Here is a 23,249-nt window from a genome sequence, read left to right as displayed (position 1 = left end):
GTTCTATAAAATTTGACAAAACAAGCAAATCGTATATGATATTCTAATTCTCTTAATTAAACAAATTGTATCTGCTTGATTTACTAGGTTCGCTTTTAGGAAAAGAGTTAATTAGATACATCACATCATAACACTTATAAGATCTGTCAAGAACGGGTGAAGTAGCTAAATAATATCATATAATGCCTCAAGACATGAATTTAAAGGCTGCTTCTCTCTGTAAACCTTAAAAGAAAATGAATTATAGAAGAGGCCTCTTTTTCACCTCTTTAATGTATGCCAAGACTGACAATTCTGAATCACAAACGATGGGAAATTAAAAAATCTTCTTCTTTTTTTCTTTTTTTGGTGACATTGATCTATGATTCTCACGTCTTCAAGAAGAACGAAAGAGCCACAACTATGACTGCAGTTTTTATTTTACTCATCTTTCTTTATTATTTTTGACAGGCATTTGAGAGAATTAGTGATGTATAACCTGTGATGCTGACAAAATACAAGTCATTATTATCTTGTATTACCAACAATCCCTCGATTATTATATTTCTATCCAACAAGTGATGGCATTCCTTGACGAAGACAAAGAAGCAATTACATCAGTCTAATCATTGCTATCAAAATCAGAAAGCAAAGGATCACCACTAATCTTTGATAAAGGCCAAAACCAAATGACAAAACATTTAACGCTATTGCTCAATAGTTGTGCCCATTTCATGCTTAATGGGAAATTATTGGAGTTTAAAGTCAAAAACATGTTTAGGTGGTATGCAGTCGGCATTTGAGTTGAGAAGACATTGTAAGCATTTCTTGACTTCTTGTTGTAGTCCACCACTGATTAAAGCCATTAGGTGTTTAATCACTCATTGGATTGGAAGGCAAGATTGTAATACACATTATCAACTTGTCGGGAACCAACCACTCATTTCAATGTTTAAATCATTCCAATCAAGTGTCATCAAGCAACATAGGAATAAGAAAAATGAGATTGTACACTTCATTAATTATTGGTTAATTTGCTACATTTGTGAGGAGGCATGATCATGCAAGTATAATTTTCATATCAGCTTGTGTAAAATTGAATAGAATCAAGTGGGGGCAATTCTCTTCTCCTTTCTTGGATTTGCTATAACAAGTGGGACAAATTTGATTAGGGAACATGGAACATCTTCATGTGTTGAATGGCAGTGAAGGATAGCATCCAAAAGTCTGGTCAAGAGGTCCAAGTTGAGTGGAAGGAACCCCATCAAAGTCCTCCTTCATTAGCTTTTGCATCTTCATTGCTTCAAATGCCTTTGCTCTCTGATAAACAAAAAACATTCTCATTAGACACTCGAGGAAATGCACTGAAATTTGGTACTTTTAACTATATAACTTGGACTAAATCATATATAATGTGGCACGAATCAATACATATTTGGGTTTACCAACAACATTGATATGGGACTTGAATTTGAGATATTTATATTCTTGCAAGTATAAAAGGAGCATGCAAGCTTTAATTAATAAGCAAAATTAATGAGCTATGCAATGCGATAGTTCAAATTTCTCCAAATAGTCAAAGCACCTGGAGTGTATCTATGGTGTCTGTTTCTCTGTTGAAGTCGTAGAAGTTGCTTGCTGCTGTAAGCTTCATGGACAAAAACTGAAACCGACCAAATTAATTAAACTAGTTAGTGCTTTGTTTTTTGTTTCTAAAATTGTGTAATACTTGATTAATTTGTTTCAACTCACTTCAACTTGATTTTGTAAGGACTGCACGTAATTAATTATCTCATCCAACATCACTGCCATGCCCATTGTCTGCAATTCAATGACGTACACCGTAGGTTTAATTAATACTGCACCTTTTTTTTTAGCATATTAATTGAATTAAAATCAGAAATAGAGCAATATAATACAATTAAAGAGACATATACCTTGTGGCAGCCTGGAACAATGTCTTGCAAGCACCTAAGCCTCTCATTGATTTTTCCTCTTCTGACCTGATCAATCGACAAATGTGTTGGACTCATAATACAAAATTGTTATTCTCTATGATGAGTCGAGTGACACTAGCTTCTAGCAGACATTGACATTGTTGAAGAAAAGGGCAGAAAAAGGTAAAAGAAAAGGAACCTCTGACTTATCCAAAATGGGGAATTTGGTCAAAATTACATTTCGAAAACTTACCCTTTCTGCTAAACTGTGACTATCGGTAGCTTGGCCTCTTTTAGCTCTAACATGTACCACTTCTTTTGGTTTCTCTTCATCCTTCCTATTGCTTCTTATCCTTTTTCCTTTTCCTGTAATCTGTGAACACTGAAGGCAATATAAACATGTCAATTCTACCTCAAATAAATGGCTATGAAAAAGATTGAATTCTAGAATGTTAAGAAATACGATGATTCATTGAAGTATTGAGAGACCTAAGAGCCTTACATTTTTTGTTCTGCTTCCATTTTCGGAGATTTGAGCAGATGAATTAGCTGAACTACTTTCCGGGGTGTCTGTTAATTTCCTTTTCTTACCTTCATGAAGGGTATGATCATATGCAGAAGAACAGATGGGATCAGGAAGTGAGAGGACGTTCTTGAAATCGCTAGGGAAAATGCCAGGGAAGTTTTCTGCTAAATTTCCGGGGAACTGATCAAGGAGTTGACTGATATTACTTTCATGGAAAGAAAATCCCATTGAAGGCTGCACGTTCGTAAAGTTTGAGGAATCTAAAGCTCCTGGATTCAACTCTGGAAACTGACTCATCATTTCCATGTTTGGATCAACATCAGATAAGGAGAATGATTGTCTGATGTTTTGCACATCCGAAATGAAGTGTTGAGCCATGAAAGATTATTGAATATATTGTATTGGCAGTTCTTTTGGTAGTGGGGGAGTCAGTGCCTTATATATAGCGGAGAAATACTACTGATTACTACTACTGCTACTACTTTTTTTTTTTTACGGTACTATTTTCTATAGCATTAGAAGATTGGAATGGTGCAGCATTTTAGAGGGCCGCGTGGCTTTTTGAGTCTCTGTAGTTTTGTTCCCCGGGTAGGACCATCTTCAGGAGATATATATCCAATTAATCTGGACCCATCAATTTCCCTTTGAGCTTTCCATATCAGAAAAACATACTTGCAAGGTAACAAACATCATTAAGAAGAAGTCTAACCAACTGTTTCTTTTGGGGCACAATTTAAGTTGAGGGAGACGCATCCTTGCGGCTGAATATCATCAGTGAAAGTGGTAATGGAAACATCACAATTTGAAAGATCAGCTGAATAATTTTTACTCCTTTCTGATCTGAAGATGATCAAAAGTTGTGGACAAGTGTAAAAGCAAGATATGGTCCTATCCTGGAAAACAGTGGTTTGGTAGGCAGTTCCTTTTGCTACGTTTAAAACTGAACCATCTTAGTGCTATTCTGTGTGGAAATCTTGCAGACAGCATCAGAATAATTCATTTCACGGATGAGGTGAGACCATAAGAATGATTAGTATGCAATTCATTTGGTTATTAGCAATCGCTTTCAGAAGTGGTTGAGGACTACAGATTGAATTTTGATTGACCAAAATTATTTACATTGGTGAAAATGATCTTTCATCAGACAGACATGAGATAAGATTCACCACAATTTCCCACTCTTCACTAAATGCAAGTGGTTGTTTGCTTATGACCAGTAAAAGGGAAAAGATTTCTAGTGGAATGAGATAAAAGATTAGATGTTTCATTTTCATTTGCCTTCAACTTTTAAAGAAACCCAATGGGTTCAACCCATCTAACAAATATTGTTAAAAAGCGATCAGAAATTAACATATTCAGAGGCAAGAGCTACTTTTCAGTCGGCTCCTTTTAAAAACTGGATCAAAGAATCATTAGCTAGCAGAAACGAGTTGTTTCTTTTTATTTCTTCAGTTTTCTTGTTTCCACGTTGAGTATTCACTTTTTAGATGAATTTTCTGGGGCCGCCCTCTGTAATTTCATTTGCCTAATGTTTGACTCCTGATGCAATATGTGAGTGCAATTTTTGTATGCAATAACTTGAATTTCTTTGAAATTTTTTTTTTTCATTGTTAAAACTTTACATAACTTCTTTCTTGTTTTGAGGAACCTTGACATAATTGAGCCTTTATGGCTTTATCTAACCGAAGCCTCTTTTTTTTTTTTGCTGGAAATAGGAGTTTCATACAGCCCTGTCTACTAATTTAATAAATATAAATTTGACCTGCCAAAAACAAAGCTGGAATAGCTCAGTTGGTTAGAGCGTGTGGCTGTTAACCACAAGGTCGGAGGTTCAAGCCCTCCTTCTAGCGTATAAATTCATTTTTTTTGGTATTTGCTGTTCCTCAAGTGTGTATTAATTTATTTTTTTGGTATTTGCTGTTCGGCAACTTTGTATGCTTTTGTAGTATTAGCACTTGCTGAGATTTGGTACTTGTTGTTCCTCAAATTTGTATGTTTTTTGCAGTATGAACTGGGGATGCTATCAAATCTAGTGAAGTTTGAGTATCGCTATACTTGAGTTTAAACACGGTCGATACTAGTGCTACTGACAAGTACGTAACATTAAGGTCGAACTTGAATCAAGGCTATCGTAATTAAGTTCGAGCTTGAGAATATTATAAGCCTTTTCGAGTTCGAGCTCGATTTTTGCTAAGACATGAACATATAATAGTTAATTCATAATTAAAAAATATATATTATATAAATAATATAACTACTCAATTAGGCTTGTCGAACATTCAATGCTAAATACTAATGCTCGAACTCGACTTATTATATATATGAAATTGAGTTTGAACCGAGTGTATGACCAAGTTGCTCACGAGCTACTTGCCAGCAGTTTAGCTTGCCCAAGTTTGTATGAGCACTTGCTATTCCTCAAGTTTGTTTGCTTTTGCAGTATGAGCACCAACAATATACAGTCCTGTAGACTAGTTTTCTCACCCCTTTTTTGGATTTTGGTTAGTATAGTTATTTACCACAGTATCCACGAGACGAATCTGATCATCAACACTTGGGTACTCGCATACAGGTTAGTAATTCTAATTTAAATAAATAAATAAATCTTTTAGCATTATATCTCATCCCTCAAAGTGCAAATCTTCACTAGATAAGGACTGATGCATCACCTCCATAATGATGTATTTCAAAATGACAATTCCTTGTTGATTCACGCCTTTTTTTTAGGTCGTGTGAAAACTTCGACTTAATCAATTGTAGTAAGGTTAATGAATGGTTGATAAATATATTGAACTGTGATATTATTGCAGTCCTAATTATATCTTAAAAAATAGAAGCTAGTAAGTATACAGAAAAATAGTGGGCTTAGTTGTTTATATATTTGCTAATAGTATGGTAATATGGTTTCCTCTTGGGTTGGCTGAGCAAAAGGGCAAAATTGGAAGCAATCACTTTATTAGGTCCAACTTCAAAGTCAAGCAGAGGACAACAGATTTTCAAAGAGCCCATAATGTGAATGTGCGCCACGTGCTCAACACAAACTGATGTATGGATGAGGCAATTTTCTGTCTGGACTCCAGATATTGTAAAATAGAAGAAGATATCAGATATAACAGCAATCATATCCACAGCTAACGAGATAGATTCCAGATATACGTTTGATTTTGATGGTCTACTTATAATATCCACTTGAAAAATAACTCCTAGTGCTGGTATTTTGCTGCAGCAATGGCAGCCAAGGTGGCAATTTCTTCTGCTCTAGTCACAAAATTTGCACCATCCCACAAGCTCCTGTCTCCATCTTCTCAACCTAATGCTTTCAGCTCATCAAAGAGAAGGCAAAATTCTGTCCAAATATCTGCAAAATTGGGTAAGGGTGAAGAGTTGCTTATACATTTTTTTTTGATTTTTTATGTTTTACTAATTTATGACTGTTTTTATGTGGTAATTGGAATGAGGCTAACTTTTAACTTGATGACCTTTTCCCCTTGATACTGATTAGGAGGAGAGGAGGGAGAAGTCAAGCAGGGAGGGAAGAAGAAATTCATCACTAAAGAAGAAGAACCAACAGAGTAAGCCTCTCAAAACTCTCAACCACTCATTTACTTATCTTCCATGAAGGGATAGCCTTTTCCTGGCTCACTTTCCTTGTCCACATTGGCAGCTGTGGCGACCTAATAGGATTATGATTAGTTAGTTTCAACAATGTATATAAATAAAGTATTTGGATATAGCATTAACTTTTCATAGCAGTATTTTTGTTGAGGGGATTAATTGGCATAAGGTATTTGCTAAGTGTAGGTATTGGCAGACAGCAGGGGAAAGGGAAGGGGAGAATCCCATGAAGACGCCTCTACCTTACATTATCATATTTGGTATGTCGACACCCTTTGTAATCCTGGCCATTGCTTTTGCTAATGGTTGGATAAAGGTCCCAGCTCGATGATTCGTTACTGGCTAAGTAATGCAAGAGCAGGCATGGGTGCCAAAATTACTATGACTTTATTGTTCTGGCTTTTTCTTAATAATTTGAGTTTGTAAGTACCAGCATATCCATGTTCTGTACACATTTTCCGCTGATGACAACTATTTTGTGATAATAAAATGTGTAACACGCTTAGAGCCTTGACAAACTATCTCCGTTCTCCATTGAGCTGTTTTGCCCTTGGCAGTATGAGTTCTCTCCATCATGTATCGTATAGCAGTTTCATTTAATGCCAGGTATATCAGTTCCTCGCATCTCTTGTTCAAGCTCTCAAATATATTCGTATAGATGTTACACTTGCTTATTTGCCTAGGGAGTTCCACATGAATTAGAACATAAATGGCAGATGTAGAAGACAAATGAGAAAAGAAGAACCTCACTTGCGTACTTTAGTCTGTTCAATTAAGAAACTTATGCATTCACGCTTATATCTTGAAAAGATTGAGAAACAGCATATAATGTTCCATGGATCATTACCTCATTGAGTTGTTGGCATTTTGAAGTTGAAAAAGATCAATGCAAGAATCATCAGCTATGCTAGTACAAATGCCTTGTCCAGTAGGGACGAGAACTGCATCATAATATGAAGGACAATTACGAATTTAAACAAGTCTTGACAGCAATGCAGATTTAAATGTGTTGAACAATAAGTTTCCAGCAAGACATCAAGTAAAGCCCTTTAGAGCAAGTTCAATGGTGCATAAAAGTAGATGTCTTAACTCTAAACTTGAATTTTTAGCAGAAAGAGACTCAACTTTAGGTAGATGTAGAGTGATGCTAACTGTTTTATAAGGAGAAGGTGCACAGAACCAGAGGGTGCAAGAAAACATTGCTACTTTGGCTGATCAAGATTTGCTGCTAAAGACAACCCTTGCTGCATTACCAGTATATACCTCGTCCCATACAACTTTAGTCATACACCTCGTCCAATAAGCTGATCAAGATGGAGTCTCATTGGTAAGGCTAATTTGAAAGAGAATAATCCCAAGTCTATTTACGAAGCAACTGTAAATCCAATAGGTACTCATCTGCAGTAGCATCCTAAAGAGAGAGACATCTCAAGGATGAGCTGGATCAAGAAATGGTAATTTGATGAATATCTTGGAAAGAAAAAATTAATGGTTTACATCAATTTCAATTTCTCCATCAAAAGGACTCGTGAGCTTAATCAGTAGAGTTCCCTTTCCTTCGAATAATGCATTAATGAGGTGTTTGCAGTGGATGGAATTTTTTTTGGTTCAATTATTGTCATTATCATGACACATTCTTGTGATCTGACTTTAGAAGCGGAGATATTTAACTAATTTTGCTAAATCTCTGACGTGCCATCAAAGAAAGATGAGGCTCAACCATGGTTCGAAGTCTCAGCCGAGACCGAGACGACTCGGCCGAGTCGTCACCGTCTCGGCCCCTACCGATACGATACCGTGACAAAACGATACCGAAATACTTGACTCGCCGAGAAATCGACCGAGTCGTCACCGCGACGGATTGACTAGGCCAAGTCACACCGAGTCACTCCGAGTTATCCCGAGTCAAGACGAGAAATCAGCCGAGTCACACCGCGACGGATTGACTTGGCCGTTTCTTTTGCTATTTTTAATTATTTTTATTTAGCATACTTTTTTATATTATTAACAATTTTTAGAATATTAAATACTTTAAAATTTGCGTCTCACCGAGACCGCGACCGATATGCCGAGACCAATATAGAACGTTCCGGGCCACGACCGCGACTGCGACCGTGACTTTGAACCATGGGCTCAACAGAACTCCATTTCCTGTAGGATTTTGCTTCTTGATGAGGGGCAGTAGCTGAGAGACTTGATAATCATTTGTAAAAGTAAACATGGGATATATAATTGTCTGCATGATGGAAGAGTTTTAGATGATAAGAGTTTTTTTTTTTTTTCCTCTAAAATTTAGTTCATGGAAGCAGCCGCTAGAGTTTAAGAAGTTCGCACCTCCCTATTAGAAAGTTAGAAACCACATGCAACTTTCTTCATTTGAATTTTCTCTGAAGCAGATCCCTTTTACCATTGATTTTGTTTACCATATCCATAACCACCTAAGTTATGCATATTTTGAGAGCTAGGTCCATCCGTTTGATTTTTCTTTGCTCGTCATTTTCGTTTTAATTTGCTGGTAATACTTGAATGATTCTCTCATCAAAGCCCAGAGGTCCTCCTTTTTCACTTCGCACCGGTTACCTCCTTCAAAGAAACAGAGAAGACCTCAGGCATGCCTGGTGGACTTGAATAGAAATTGAAAAAACCAAACGTGGAATTGTTCAATTTGATATAAGCCAATTAATGTGCAATTGTGCAAATGCAGGAATTTGACATCAACAAAAAAAATTTTTTTTAAAAAAAAAAAAAAAAACAAAGAAATTGGCCATGTACGTAGTGTCAGAATTTGGCCATCTGCATCAAGATAATCTCAGAATTAACAAATTCTTGCCGTATACAACTTATTTTCTTGTGATGACACAGTCACTATAAGGAAACAGTGCAGTATTTTGTCATTGATTTCATTTAGTTCTCAAGTAATACAATCACGATTGCGCCATTGATCGCGCATGATTGATTATCTTGACTCTCATCCTTAAACTTCATTATCTTCATCCAATTGGTGTTAGAAGAAAAAAAAGAAAGAAAGAAAGAAATTGCTAATCTTCATCCATGGATTGCGTGGTCTTCTTGTGGTCTTTGTACAACTTCTGACTTGAGACTCCAGGCCAGGCCATCCTTTCTTCCTAGCTACTAATCAAATCTTCAACATTCCTAGTCATATTTCATGATTGTTTGAAATGACTGGTGGAGTCTCGATCTCTACTATGTAAACTTTCAAAGATAACAATAACTCGTTTTGTTTAATATGTACTATATATATATATAGTTCTGTATAAAGCAAATGTTTCCAGCGGCTAAGATTATGATTTTAACGATATCCCATAAAAATAAATAAATTAAGATTTTGTGAGCATTTATATTCGAAAATTGAAACCTGGCAAATTTTGTCAGGATTACGCCTACTTATATTCGAAAATTATTAATCTAATCCAATTATTCACGTGGTATTGGAACAATAGGTTTCTTTCACCTATCAAATTCTGTTAAAATTTCTAACATCAATTTTCTGGTGAAGTTTCAACAATCATGAAGTCCCAAAACTATTTGATTTAGACTGAATCTCTCTATGGAGTTTCCATGATTTTGTCAAGCAAATTGTCCTGAACGATTTCTACCCAACTCATTAATAACATATTATTGGTTTTGCATTTTCTATCCCAAAAAAAAATATTTAATTTAGTTATATTATATATAGTTGCGGACCGTACAAATTGAGAGAGAAATTACTGAGAAATGCGAATAAACAAAAAAAAAAAAAAAGTCCAAACTTCTGGAAGATCAGAGTTGCACTTCGATACCAAACCAATAAATCACAAGACAACATTTGGAAACGTAACGCAACGTAATTGGAGGTGATGGCCATCGTGTTGAAATGAAGTCAAAGCTGTTTTTGCTATCTTTCTTCTGAGCCAATTGGAATTTGATATGATATAAATATCTTTGCCTTTCTGTTCTTCTTAAATTCTTCTGAAAGATTAATAATAGTAGTAGTATATTAAGTAATCTTATCCGGTCATCCATCATTCTTCCATTCATACCCTGGCTTGTATTAAAATAGGCTCTGCTGGACTTCTCAACTTGAGGGAACTAATAATCTATTCTAGAATTACCAACCACAACATAGTTTTGTGGGGAGAGAAGTCTTGGGCTCTTGAGTCCAAGTGTCCAACAACTCAGCTTTAAGACTAACCAGTTACAGGCTTTTTTTTTTTTTTTTTTGCGGGTAATGGATAAGTAGATGACAGTTCTCACTCACGGCCAGTTTGGGAGTTCAGGATAGAAAAGAAAAGAAGAGAAAATTTTATGAGAGAGAAGGAAAAAAAGGGACAAATAAGAAAAGAAAGAGAAGAGATGTATATACGCTATTGAAATTTTGTTTAGTGGTCATCTAAGGAATGCATTATTAGTATTTGAAAAAATTGTATAAGGCTTTCTCCAATTTTTTGTCCAAATCAGTCCATAAATGGGCGGAAAGCTTTTAAAATTATAATCAACTCGTCCAAATCAAGCCCTTTTTTTTTAATCTTGAAAAAACTGGCTAAATGATGAAATGTTCCATTTCTCTCACTTTTTTTTTTCTTTTCTCATCAAATATTATTGACTGGCAAACTAGTTGTTAAATTTGATTTACGGTTAAAAAAAAATTTTTTTGTTTCTAAGCTGATATCAATGGCTAGGTGTAGAAGTCACAAGTACCACTACGATGATGATAATTGATAAGTTCTCCTCCTCAATTAAAAAAAGCAAAAACAAAAAAAAAAAAAAGAATGTTGTGCTAACTGCTACGTAAGTCCAATTATTCTTCTTCCTGAGTTGTGAAGGGGGGGGGAGCATGTTGTCTTACCAAAAATAAATTATAAGTAAAAAGTGGTACGAAATTAAAAATAGAAATGCAATGAAGAGAACCACGACCCGCTTCCATCAGTCCAACCGAATAATTCCAATCGCTGACTCTCAAGTAAGATCGAGGAAACATGAGGAATTCTTTTATTATTATTATTATTGAAAATTTCTAAAAAAAAAACGTGAGAATTTGATTGCTTTGCACTAGCATGTCCTAATTGTTTTTCTTCCTTTCTCTTTTTTTTTTTTTTTTGGTTTTTAAGTTATTAAGTTAACATAACCTTGACTAGAATCAGGAGACTCTAAAGTTGTTCTGCGCTGGATATATTAGCTTTGTGTGAAGCATTGAATGGCATCTAGAAGCATAGAATCAGCTCATTCTTTATATATTCCATTAGGATTGTCGTCAGATGTTTATATTCTATTTGCCCTGAATCTTGACGAATTGCAGCCCTTCTGCGAACAGTATGTGACCTGTACGTACTCGGGCTCTCAACGTAAAATACTAGTAATTACATTTATGGCAGAAATAATACCACCGTCACTAAAACAACTGGCTTCCATTAAAAGAAGGCTGAATATTATTATTATGGCAAGAGCATATCAGCAGAGAATAAGAGAATACAAGAACCTTCATGAGCAGCTTCTTCATCGCATCCAAGGGATTCCTGATATTCAAGGAGTCATCAACCCGAAACATATATTGGAGGCAAGATGTGGACTATAAAAGTCAAATTTAGCTGCATTAAGCATTAGCAGCCTCTTACAATTGTCCAACTCCTAGTGTGTTTCCAAAATGGATGGATGTACTCTGGAGAAACCAGAAGTCAAGTACCAAATACTTAAAAGATGTACCACTTCTACTTGAAAAAGAAAACTACAACTCTTAAGCAAAATTGACAGAAAATCAGATGACAGCCATGCAATTGGAAAAGGGAACTGTGTTTTAAGATTCCAAGCAAAAGCTAGAAGCCTAGAGATATGGTTGCCGCCCCTATTAGTTAGACGAACATAAATTAACGCACGTTTTGGTTTTGATTCAGGGTTTCATCTTGGTTAGTCAAGTACGTTTTTTATAATTGGAAGAAACTAGAAATAACAAACCGTGGAAGTTTTTAAAAACTAATTCCTTCTAACGATCGATTCAAGATTTTGTAATTGTCATTGTCAAGAATGCTGTGTTGCCTTCAATTTCTTTGTCAAAACGGCCTTTTCTTTGATGATCTAGCTCTTCATTGATAACGGTGGGTATTATCTTTTTTTCCATGTAGGAACTTTAGGACTAGAGAATTATTTTTTAGTAGACCTATGATGTAATTAAAAAGGAACCCCAAGCCTCGTGGTATCTAAGCTTATTTAACAATTTCGCAAAATCACCCGATTCCTCCAATTTTCTTTTCAAGAAAATGGTTTGAGCTTGACTTTACCATATTGAAGAAGACCAAAAGCTATTTTGATCATTTACTTTACAAGGTAAAAGTCCTGATCCGGCCACCTTAATCGACCCTACTTTTGTTCCTTGATATTGGTACTCTGTGTTACTTACGGGGATGGCATATTGAGATTTTCTTTAAGGTGGCATACTGGGATTTTAATTGTCTCTAAAAAATTATTGTATTCCATTAAACGTGCATGTAAAGTTTTAGTTCTCAACTTCACTACATAGGGGAAAATATTAGGTATCTTCGTATTGTAAAATATAAGGTTTTGCTAGAATTAAAATTTAAAAATGGTTGAAAAATATATTCAAAACATATTATTTAAAAAAAAACATATACACACACATTATATTAGGGGGAGGAAAGAGTTAGGTGGTATGGGGAGAAGGAAGTGTAAGTGGGAAATTTCGAGTTCGAGACCTTTTCAATTATACTAAAAAGAAAAAAAAAAAAGAATTGTACTACTCTATCTTGGCATATGGTGGAACTCTACTAAAAGCACAACTATTTTCATATTTCAATCTAGACATGGTCACGGTTCCAAAACCATTGGTTCCAATTTAAAAACCAAGGGTTTCGATTCTTTTGAAAGGTAGAACTTGAATTAGCCCTTAAAGGGACGGTTACGGTTGCGATTTTTGAACTCATATATATATATATATATATATATATATATATATATATATATATATAAGATGCTTATTGTATTATCATGTGCGATGAAAAAGAAAAAATGTGCAAATTTTTTGAAAAATATCACATTATTGATTAGATTAGATTGGTTTTACATTTAGGTTAATCATTGGTTATAGACTTACTAAAAGAATGGGACAGTAGGTTATTAGATTAGGACTGGAATTACTGGTATTAGGTGCTAACTATTGATAGTGGACTCTAAACAAGACAAACAGTTTTAATTAGCAAATATTTTTTTTAGACGATTTGAACAGATTCTAAACCGCCGATTCTGGTTCAAAATTTTAGTGAATCTAAACTTGAACCTTTAGTCATGGTTATGATTTCGGTTTCGATTTCCAAAATCTAATTCAACAAACCGTCGAGCTGATTTCGGTCCGATTTTGGTTTAAACCTAAGCCATGGCCACCCCTATTTCAGTCCTTAATTTCTCGATGTAGAAGAATAAAAGAAAAATTACCCCGATGTTATAGGTACAATATTCCAGTGATTTCTTATGTTTTGACTGGTTGAAATTCTAAAGGAGAGTAAAAATTCCAATAGAAATCCTATACCACATAGACCAATAAAACAGAATAGGGAAAAGAAAAGAAGCTGTGCATTTTAAAGTCTGCTTTCGCGGCTACTTCCTTTGAAAAGTAACATGTGAACAGTGGATTAGAGTACTAAGACCTCGTACCTTATAAATCATGGATTTGCTGCTGTTGCGTCAGTGCTTCGCCTTCAAAGCTTAAGACTCGTAAGCCCAATTATCAGTTTGTCTTGAAATTTCTCAAAATTCTCGATACCCTACTCAAAATAGAAGCCAGCCATGTGTTCCCTGTCTAAGAGTACAACTACAAGCAGTTGTAGTGATGATGATGCTGCAGGTGGTGAGCTCAGGAGAGGTCCCTGGACTGTTGAAGAAGATTCTCTTCTTGTTCATTACATTGCTGCTCATGGTGAAGGCCGATGGAACTTGCTAGCGAAACGTTCAGGTAAGCACATATGTTCGTTGCCACGAAAGCTGAGCTCAAAATCAATGTTTCTTTTCATCCAAAGTTTCAACTGTACAGTTTTGCTGAAATTTCGTGTTGTGTACACATAGGATTGAATAGAACTGGCAAGAGTTGTAGATTGAGATGGCTCAACTATCTTAAACCGGATGTTAAACGAGGAAATCTTAGTCCAGAGGAACAGCTCTTGATTCTTGAGCTTCATTCCAAGTGGGGCAACAGGTATTCATTTGGTAATTGGCTTTTTGCGCTCAAATGCACACTTTTAAGTCTGTTTAGATGAAATTTGTGCAGATTTGGGCCCGAATTTGCATCCTCATCCCTACCATTGCATGTTTCACCTTCTGCATTCATACTTGTCCAGTCCCATATGATTTTGGATTCTGAAGTTGAAGTTGTACTCGGATGTAAAGAAAATTAAAAGGACACGATTCAAATTCAATTTGCTTCCTAATACTGAATTTGGACGCCGATGAAGCTAATTTGTTTCTCATAAATGATAATGAAGGTGGTCAAAGATTGCACAACATCTTCCGGGAAGAACAGATAATGAAATCAAGAACTACTGGAGAACAAGAGTACAAAAGCAGGCCCGCCATCTGAAGATAGACTCCAACAGCAGTGAGTTTCAAGAACTAGTTCGCCGTGTCTGGATTCCTCGGTTGCTTCAAAAGGTACAAGGAAATATAGCATATTGGGACTCATCAGAACATGACAATTTAGCTGAAATTCAGGCAGCAGTTAGCAGTTCACTGGCAGCAAAACAACCGCAACAGTTACCATACAGTTTTCCGGATAATCATCAGAGAAACATGATTAGCAGCAGCCCATCAAGCATGTCTTCATCAGAATCCACGAATATCTCTCCGGTCCCTCAATTTTCCGAATACATAGAAAATCCCTTTTATGACATGGCTCCCAACAATTCCTATGGTCATTCTCAAAATGAATTTTACAATGTTGACAGCACTAGTTATCAAGATATGGAAAATTTGAGCTCAGCAGCACCTGTTACAGCGATGGGCGGCTCTACAGGGCCAGCTGGTGATAACTACTGTGCACAAAACAATTGGCTGAGTGATGATCTGGGATGTTGCTTGTGGAATATGGATGATCTCTGGCAATTGAAGCAATCGCAAGAAAGATGCACTCAGATTTGATCGTGAAATAATCCCAGTAAAGCAAATTTGTCGTTTATAGGGATGATTAGATATTTTTTAAGCAGAGTGATATTTTTCTTTACGCAACATACAAGATGAGGACGATTAAATGTAGAATACAGATTTAGACAGAAAGACTTCACTGATGATTTGGAGATTCCTTTCGAGCTTTGGACATTAAGCAGAGAGTCCAAAAATCCCGTAACACATGTGGGTTGTCTGTTTTGCATTATGTGTATAAAATAAGATTGGGAGAAATAATTTGTATAGGAATTGTAGAACTGTTCTTTCAAAGTAAGTTTTTTTTTCTAAATAATTGTTATATTCAAGATTGGGAGCAAAAAAAAAAAAAGGATTAATCTTTCAAGATTGGGAGTAAATAATTGTTTTTTTTTCTAAATAATTGTTATATACATGATTGGGAGTAAAAAAAAAGGATTAATCTTTTCTACACTGACAATGTATACAAAACTATACAAAATTTGAATTTGAAATTCAACTTTTGTACACGTATCATAAATCCAATGATGATAGTGTATACACTGTCAGTGTATATAAGATTTAATCAAAAAAAAAGAAAAAGAATTATGAACAATGATATGTAGGCAAATTGAGCTAATTTTGGAGAGAGAGAGAGAGAGGGAGAGATAGGCTGCTTTATTTGTGCTTCATTTGATTATTGTGGTTATTGTCTTATTTAAGTTTTTTCCCTCTTCCGGCTACTATTCATATTTACCAAGTTTCAATCAAAGATTTTCATCCACGAGCAGGGAAATTACTAGTTTGCGGGATTTTGGGAACTAAAGCACATTTTAGTGTAACAATCTCAGTTGACTTGGTAAGAATCAATAAATCATAATTTTTTTCTGGAAACGGGTGCCAGTTTCAATTCCTGCCCAGTTATAACCAGCTTTTTAAAAAATATATATAAAGAGAAAGTCTTATTTAGCAAAATTCAACAATTAAAACCAGTTGATATTGAACTACTCCCACTCATCTAAATAAATTATCTGAATTGTCTCTCGGTTTTATTTTAGAAATTTTTTACTCTCTGTCTTTTAGCCAACAATCAAATTTTGGTATGTTGTCAAGTAGCAATGTTTGATCACAATCTTGAGTCCTAACAGCCCCACGACAAGTGATACGTTTTTTTTTTTTTTCCTTTTTATTTACCTCTCACCCTTCCTAGTTCCTAACCTCAATGGTTAAGTTTAGGTTTCGGATCCTAAACTTAAAAACTAGAATTCAAATCCTGAAGAGTTTTTCCGAATTACTAGACCAATCCCAGTGATTTCCTAACCTTAACTATTAAACGTAGATTTCAAATGTGAACTTAAAAACTAAAATTCAGATTCTAAAACTGGCAATAGAGAGAATTTTAAGAGTTCTCAGCAATCACTGGACGGATACGTAGCTAACTTATAACTGTTGTTAAAGTCTCAATCATATGTTAGTACGTAAGATAATGCTTCCCAACTTCATTATTTAGGTTCCTGGGACCAATCCTAGGAAACAAGGATCTCATTTCCGGTAATCATCATCACCACCTCCACTACATAAGAGACTTTTTTTTTTCCCGCAGACTCCGCATTCTTTGAAAAATGAAAGGCTTTCCAGAACGATAACCACGACGGAGAAATTTGGTGTGATAATAAGAAGAACGAAGAAAAAGTCCGAAGTTACAATATCTTTAAGAATTCGGCTTGTGAACACATTCGAGTTTGAAAAGATTGGAATTAAGTATGTGAGTGGTTTTTTTTTTTCCTTGGTTTGGCCTGTGTTTTTTATTTGCTTTGGCGCGGCGAACATTGCACATGTTACCTCACGAATTTCGTTAATGGGGATAGTCAACATCGTGGTCTAACTAATGATTAATTGTGACATCACGTTAATCACAAACTTTGATGCAAATAAATCATCATTACATGATGCATGTGAAGTTTAGAGGATTTGGTTGGAATAATATACATTCTATTTTCTGCTAGAAAAAAAAAAAGCAATATGTATGTTTGAATTGTGTCTGCCTCCAAAGTAAAGGTGCGTTTGATAAAATTGAAGTCTGAAATCTTGAAGTCTGAATCCATTTAATTATTAAGTATTAAATCTAATATATTTGAGTTTATATTACATTCAGTGATAAGTGAATAACTTATCACTTAATTTTGAGAGCAAGTTTTGCCTAGAAAATTTAGTGTCACTTAATGATGTTCAATTTTTTATTATTAAACGCGTCTGAATATGTTAAGATCTGAAGTGATGAATTGAATTGGATTATTAAACATGGGTTAAGTGACGACCGTGTTCAATGGCTCATATATATATATAGTTCATCTTATATATAACAATTCACCTAGCCAAATGGCCATGAAATAACACGTTAAGCCCTGGAATTGAATTATCCAACCAATGGTCCAACACAAGCACTTCTGCAAACCACTCCTTCATGGTGGACTAACATAAATTATTTGTCTTTACGGGTTTAAATTTACGAATTGCAATTATTGATGGTCTATCTTTTGGGCTAAAACTTGTTTTATGTGATCTAAGCGTGCAGATCAAAACACACTATGTCAACAACTTAGGTCAGAAATTTGGGCAAATTCTACTTTGGCTGCTTAAACTAAAGATGCAGTCTCTCACTTTGGTCTTTGTACTTATAGGTTACATATGGAATCTATCACATTTTAGTTCGTAAACTTCACTTGAATATTGTATTCCTTAAAGTATGAAATCAATCTCATAAAATTGTCAAAACTAACAGAATGACAAGTAAACGATTCTCAAAGTTTAAGAACTAAAACAGGACGGATTTCATACTTTAGAGAATAAAATATCCAAAATTGAAGTAAAGGAATAAAATGAAAGTGGTTCAATAGTTTAAAGGACCAAAATGAAATTTAGCCAAAATTTGGCTAAATTCAAGTTAGAGTATAACAAAAAAACCTATTATATCTCAAGTAATTAATCACACGAAAGAAAATGCGCTCAATCAAATAATTAAGAATGGAAGACTGTTGGCCTCTTAACTAAGTGCCAATATCAATGTTTGTATAATTTTACACTTAAAGTTTCAACTCCCTGGTCCTCTTTTTCGTTCTCTCCTAACCTTGCCGTTCTTTTTTCACCTCTCCACTCGAATCCCTCGAATGTGGAGTGTGGAAAAGTAGTACTGAACCATGTCAAAATTAGATAAATTAGAAAATCGATCCAGTTCAACCCGAATCTCGTTTGAAGTATTCAAATAACACACCGAGCTCCTTTCCAACCATTGACTTTTTGTTTTGAAAAAAAACACAATTTCTTTACTGTTTGATAGTTATATTTTGACTTCCAGTGATACGTCATCTTAAAACACCAATAACAGATAAGCTTGCTGGTGAAGAACATACCAACTTAATAATGATGCTTGAAATTTGAAGCTATGGAGCGTTAATGTGACAACATGAAGTACTATCAATCTAGATTTTAAGTGGAGAAACCGCTGTAATTTTAGTCTAATATTCGTTTGAATATGTACTTCATTTGCGGCGAATAATTCTGTAAAGAATGAAAGATGTACTAACCAAGAAAAGCGAGTGATGACTGATGATTATATCATATCAGGCAATTAATTAGTATTTCACCGTAATAGACTCAGTAATTCGTATGAGAGATTCAGAGTGACGCGTCTTGAACTGTAATTGGAACACAATTGGTAAAATTACTCGGAAATTTTTGAAAAATGGGAATAGGAAAATGAAATAGTCATAATTAAGAAGAGTGTAGCTTGTCTATTGATAGATTTGTGAATGGGAATGGGTTATTATTCGCACATTTAAATAGGTAATAAATTTACCATTAAATGACTAGACCACCCTTGTAATAATGTGTACCCTGTTCAATAACACTGCACGGTTACTCAACTTAATAAATAAAAATTTGCATTTTGATGCGCGCACATAAATATATATATATATATATGTGTGTGTGTGTGTGAATGTGCATGTTCAAACCCATATATGTGCACATATGTATACTAAATTATGCATGTATGATGTTTTTTTTTTTTACAATTTCTGAACGGTAATCCATATTTCATTTTAAAAATTTTTAATAGTCATATCCTACTTATGAATTTTTAATCGCCTTATTTTCTTTTTTCAAAATTTCCCAAGATATTGATGATTGAAATGGTGTAAGTTTCTACAGCCGTAGTATAATTCTTCGCTGCTAGGCGACAAAAAAAAAAAAAAGGCCTTCACTGGAGGCTATGTATTACCGGCACTCATTGCACCACGTGTGCACTACTTAGTAACCACAGACTTTTCGTTTGGTAAGTTAATATTCTGTCAAAGTATACGAAAGCTAGTTTAGTTCGTCTTAACTAATTGCTTACATGTTTCATTTTTTTTTTTTTTTTTTTTTTTTTGTCGACGGAGTGGGTGTTCGGGTCAAGTCCGTAAAGGCGGCCCGACTAATCCCACTTCGGCCCGGCCCAGCGCTCCAACCAGACCTAGCACGTTAGATGCACGGAGAAGCCGATGTTGCTTACATGTTTCATTTGCTGAGTAGCTTTTGCAACCATTTGGAGTTGATGAAAATATTGCATCTTGCGGTTGGCTTTTAAGTTTTAACAGTAAATCAGAAGACATTAATTGTTGACCCCTGTGAAATTTTTTTTCCAAATTTTGTCAAATGAATTGTGCTGGACGATTTTCAACAATCTAATTAATAAAATTCCTATTCTTTGCTACCGAATAGTAAGTTGGACCAATATATTCAGGTAATCCATAGATTATTAGTATTATCAATCGTCATGCATTAGTGGAGAATGCTCATTGGCAAGCAGAAAGCTGAGAGGCACCCTTAAGGCTAAAGCAATCGTTGATCCCATCCATCTTATCTAATCTAACCAAAAAGGTCAAGTGATTTTTCACAAACAACTTCATTTCGATTTTTTTTATTTGCATTCACAAATCACGTTTTCAGTGTCTTTCTTGTTTTCAAGCTATTAAAAGTTGATCTTGATCTTGATAACTGATAATGGTCAAGTTGGACTGGTAGATGTTGAAAAGGATAGGTGGCTGCCAGCACTGGAGAAAAATTGACAAATCAATCCTTGTTCGTTGTAGAATAAAACCATGGAGAATCGGGTTCCCAGAATTAGAAAAATCTCAAATATGGAATGAGGTAGCTTTCACTGGAATAGGATGATGACCCACCAAAGTTTAGATTTGATTTGAATTGAATTTGGTGACATTTCTGCATGACCATGGGTCACAAATTAAAAATCGACTTAGTCTATAGTGGACTTGTGGAGTGAAAGATTAGAAAACAGGTAACAATTACTCTACCAACAACATCATGTAGGTGAAAACAATAATAAACGGTAAAAACGTTGATCATGCTTGTTACATTCTACTGTCTCATTTCACAACGCACAAAAATTTCTTTAGACTAATATCACGTTAAACAAACACATCTTCAAGATTCCAAAGTATTGAGAATTGTGAAAAGTCCCCCAGCGATGGTGTAAAGATCAAACAACAATTTACCATTTTCTTCTTAGGTGATTTCAAACTAGGGATAATATCAAAAACCTCCATTGAGGTTTCTCCTAATATCACCTATCGCTTGTGAGGTTTTAAATTAATCACTTACGTCCTCCTAATAATTGTAAAATGATTATATTAACCCTCATTCGATACATAATTCACATATCAAAGAGATGAAGCTTAAAAAATTAAAGAAAAAGAAACAAAAGTCACTTTCTTGATTCTCTTTTTGCCTTTCTTCAACACTCTTTCTGACTCATTTTTTTGGATAACCATGCTATCTTTTATTTGTAAATTATAGTAAATTGAATTTTGTTCGCCTTTTTCATTTTGTAATTATAATAGAGTGGCGTATGATTTTTATATTTATTTTAATCTGATTTTTATAATGATTTAGCACAATCTAAAAGTTTGGCCATGGGTCGATCGAGAAGAGGTTGGTGGAAAAAAATCAGGCTCATAAAAAATCAAATTTGAACATATAAAATGAATTGGTACTAGTGATATTTTAAAAACTTTGAAAGAGTTAAGTGATATTAAGAAGAACCTCAGGAGGGAGGTTTCTGATATTATCCTTCAAACTATCAAAATTAATGCTAGCAAATAAGAATGCCGACGTTTCATCTTCTCGGCCACTAAGCTGCACGGACAAATTGTGTGTAATATAATAAAAATGGAATTGCCGAAGCGGCTCCCTCGTGGGTTTCGAATAACCTACTTCATTCTATTGTCGCAATCCCAAATCCGTGATAAGACTGAACTCTCATGATCCGTCTTCTTCTGCAGTTTTTACTTTTTAGTGCTCACAATCTTCTGAAGCCCAAAAGCAACGAAAAGCCATCACGTTTTCACATTTCTTGAAACAACCTTCTGCAGCAACACAAAGATTTCTTCACAGAAGTCGGTGGATCCGAGTTAAGATGCATGAATGGAGAAATTGACTTTCTTCTATTACTGCCCTCCTGCTGCTCCTGGGAACCTTCATATAATTCCATATGGTCCACATGCAATTTTAAGTGGGAGGAAATCATGACTTCAAAAAAGGAGTTTAATTTCCTTTTGGTTGAGCAAACTTTATTAAGTTTTCGAAGGTTTTATCAAATAAAAGAAACGTTTTTACTAGATATTATGAGGAAATTAGAATGTCAAGTAAATATTCAAATGATTGATCTTTCATATATATTAATGCGCCTAGAAGAGATGCATGCACGTCATATTTAAATTTGAATTCCAAATTTTGTGCATCTTGCAGTGCAGTTAGACTCCTTATGTATACCTTATGAGTGTAAAAAGGATTAATTCGTATTCAATATGAACAATTTAAGAAACTGAAACAAATTCAAAGTTTTTTTCTTGCAAGCAAAGACTACGACTTTAAACTATTAAAGCCAACTACCATATTGTCCCGTCTGAATTTCACAACTTTTTCCTCTATGGGCATTGGAAAAACTAAAGAGGTGACATTGAAAGAGGACAGCATTTGTGTTGGGACGGCTGAATACTATCTTTGACCTTTCCAAGTCACAACACACACCTAAGGGGAGATATATCATATATGAGTGGAAAATAATCGATGTCAACCCCAATCACCATTTGGAAATCGTACTAAACAAGTGAAAAGCGGAGACAAATAAGCGTGCGTCAGAGTTGCCAACCAAGATGGCTAGCTAGAAAGCCTTGTTGGTCTACTAGACGGGATGTTGAGATAAGAAATCACGAGGGACATTTTCATTTTGGATTTGGCTTCATCCTCGATGAATAGATCTTTTATGACTTTTTTTTTTTTTTTTTTTAATTTTTTTTTACTGAACCGAAGTGGAAAGAAGTAGGTTTTGCAACCAGTTACTTATTAGAATAGTGTGTTTACATGCCTTACTACTTTGATTCAAGGTTCATTTTTTTGTAGTAGGTTTAGGTTTAAATTGGAATTGTACCATTATATCATATGCTAAAATAGGTATTACTCAATTTGCAGGGGTCTTTAGGTTATTAGGGTCACGCTCATTGCATCTATTACTATTATATGGGACTAAAAGGAAATTTAAAAGAGCATATGATCAGGGAGTAAGAGTCATTTAACGCGATGAGGCTAGTCAAAATACCAAATTAGGCAGCCTGACTCGGTGACCTGCAAGTACTTTTGGACCAGAAAGAGAGGAACAAAGGGTAGTCTACATTGCTATTTTCCCTAGGTCGCAATTTTAACTTTAGGAATTGTCATACCAAAGTAATTTCTGTGTGGTAATGATTTGAAAGCTCGTTCAGGGTCCGTTTGTTTCGGGTGAAAATGTTTTCCAGGAAAATATTTTCCTAATTTCCCGTGTTTGGTTGCACAAAAGTTACTGAAAACATTTTCATATGTAAAATATTTTCACCCATCTTATGGAAAACAACTCCCCTTCCAAACTTACTGAAGTTGTTTTCCGAAATGCATACATCCCGCCTGTAGTATGTTCCAAACTTACTGAAAACATCTTGTAGTATGTTCTTTTTTTTTTTTAGTGTAAATAGGAGGATTCGAAC

The 23,249-nt window shown here is 34.9% G+C and overlaps 3 protein-coding genes, 2 long non-coding RNA genes and 1 other non-coding gene across 7 annotated transcripts; 3 read left to right on the top strand and 3 right to left on the bottom strand.

The window, feature by feature from the left end:
- Window positions 1-971: 971 nt before the first annotated feature.
- On the bottom strand, window positions 972-2,838 carry LOC113741448 (transcription factor BEE 3-like). Its single transcript, XM_027268980.2, has 6 exons — window positions 2,419-2,838; window positions 2,170-2,298; window positions 1,917-1,982; window positions 1,732-1,800; window positions 1,565-1,642; window positions 972-1,299 (listed from the first exon to the last, which is right to left on the bottom strand). The coding sequence occupies exons 1-6, from the start codon at window positions 2,818-2,820 to the stop codon at window positions 1,168-1,170; spliced, it is 876 nt and encodes a 291-aa protein (XP_027124781.1). The 5' UTR covers window positions 2,821-2,838; the 3' UTR covers window positions 972-1,167.
- Window positions 2,839-4,218: 1,380 nt separating this feature from the next.
- TRNAN-GUU (transfer RNA asparagine (anticodon GUU)) lies at window positions 4,219-4,292 on the top strand. Its single transcript has one exon. It is a non-coding gene; the product is annotated as a tRNA-Asn (tRNA).
- A 1,307-nt stretch (window positions 4,293-5,599) lies between these two features.
- LOC140005966 (uncharacterized) lies at window positions 5,600-7,631 on the bottom strand. Its single transcript, XR_011813505.1, has 2 exons — window positions 6,905-7,631; window positions 5,600-6,116 (listed from the first exon to the last, which is right to left on the bottom strand). It is a non-coding gene; the product is annotated as an uncharacterized lncRNA (long non-coding RNA).
- On the top strand, window positions 5,671-6,578 carry LOC113741589 (uncharacterized). Its single transcript, XM_027269144.2, has 3 exons — window positions 5,671-5,812; window positions 5,945-6,014; window positions 6,244-6,578. Exons 1-3 carry the CDS (start codon window positions 5,671-5,673, stop codon window positions 6,386-6,388), a joined length of 357 nt encoding a protein of 118 aa, XP_027124945.1. The 3' UTR covers window positions 6,389-6,578.
- Window positions 7,632-11,263: 3,632 nt separating the features above from the next.
- On the bottom strand, window positions 11,264-13,857 carry LOC140005965 (uncharacterized). Of its 2 annotated transcripts, none has more exons than XR_011813504.1 (2): window positions 13,717-13,857; window positions 11,264-11,713 (listed from the first exon to the last, which is right to left on the bottom strand). It is a non-coding gene; the product is annotated as an uncharacterized lncRNA (long non-coding RNA). The 2 variants fall into 2 exon arrangements; XR_011813503.1 differs by having other exon boundaries at window positions 11,264-11,570; window positions 13,717-13,841.
- On the top strand, window positions 13,663-15,465 carry LOC113741865 (transcription factor JAMYB-like). The gene is made up of 3 exons (XM_027269511.2): window positions 13,663-14,014; window positions 14,125-14,254; window positions 14,541-15,465. The coding sequence occupies exons 1-3, from the start codon at window positions 13,849-13,851 to the stop codon at window positions 15,190-15,192; spliced, it is 948 nt and encodes a 315-aa protein (XP_027125312.1). The 5' UTR covers window positions 13,663-13,848; the 3' UTR covers window positions 15,193-15,465.
- The last annotated feature ends 7,784 nt before the right edge of the window (window positions 15,466-23,249 follow it).

The sequence above is a fragment of the Coffea arabica genome, chromosome 4e (assembly GCF_036785885.1).
Source record: "Coffea arabica cultivar ET-39 chromosome 4e, Coffea Arabica ET-39 HiFi, whole genome shotgun sequence".
NCBI classification, from domain to species: domain Eukaryota; kingdom Viridiplantae; phylum Streptophyta; class Magnoliopsida; order Gentianales; family Rubiaceae; genus Coffea; species Coffea arabica.
Note: the sequence above shows the minus strand (reverse complement) of the source record. Positions and strands in the feature narration are given on the sequence as shown.

Coding starts and splice junctions, on each gene's coding strand:
- LOC113741448 (XM_027268980.2), bottom strand. CDS start 2,820: ATGGCTCAACACTTCATTTCGGATGTGCAAAACATCAGACAATCATTC. Junction 2,299..2,418: donor ATGGAAGCAGAACAAAAAAT/GTAAGGCTCTTA, acceptor TATTGCCTTCAG/TGTTCACAGATTACAGGAAA. Junction 1,983..2,169: donor GTCACAGTTTAGCAGAAAGG/GTAAGTTTTCGA, acceptor TCGATTGATCAG/GTCAGAAGAGGAAAAATCAA.
- LOC113741589 (XM_027269144.2), top strand. CDS start 5,671: ATGGCAGCCAAGGTGGCAATTTCTTCTGCTCTAGTCACAAAATTTGCA. Junction 5,813..5,944: donor CCAAATATCTGCAAAATTGG/GTAAGGGTGAAG, acceptor GATACTGATTAG/GAGGAGAGGAGGGAGAAGTC. Junction 6,015..6,243: donor AAAGAAGAAGAACCAACAGA/GTAAGCCTCTCA, acceptor TGCTAAGTGTAG/GTATTGGCAGACAGCAGGGG.
- LOC113741865 (XM_027269511.2), top strand. CDS start 13,849: ATGTGTTCCCTGTCTAAGAGTACAACTACAAGCAGTTGTAGTGATGAT. Junction 14,015..14,124: donor CTTGCTAGCGAAACGTTCAG/GTAAGCACATAT, acceptor GTGTACACATAG/GATTGAATAGAACTGGCAAG. Junction 14,255..14,540: donor CATTCCAAGTGGGGCAACAG/GTATTCATTTGG, acceptor ATGATAATGAAG/GTGGTCAAAGATTGCACAAC.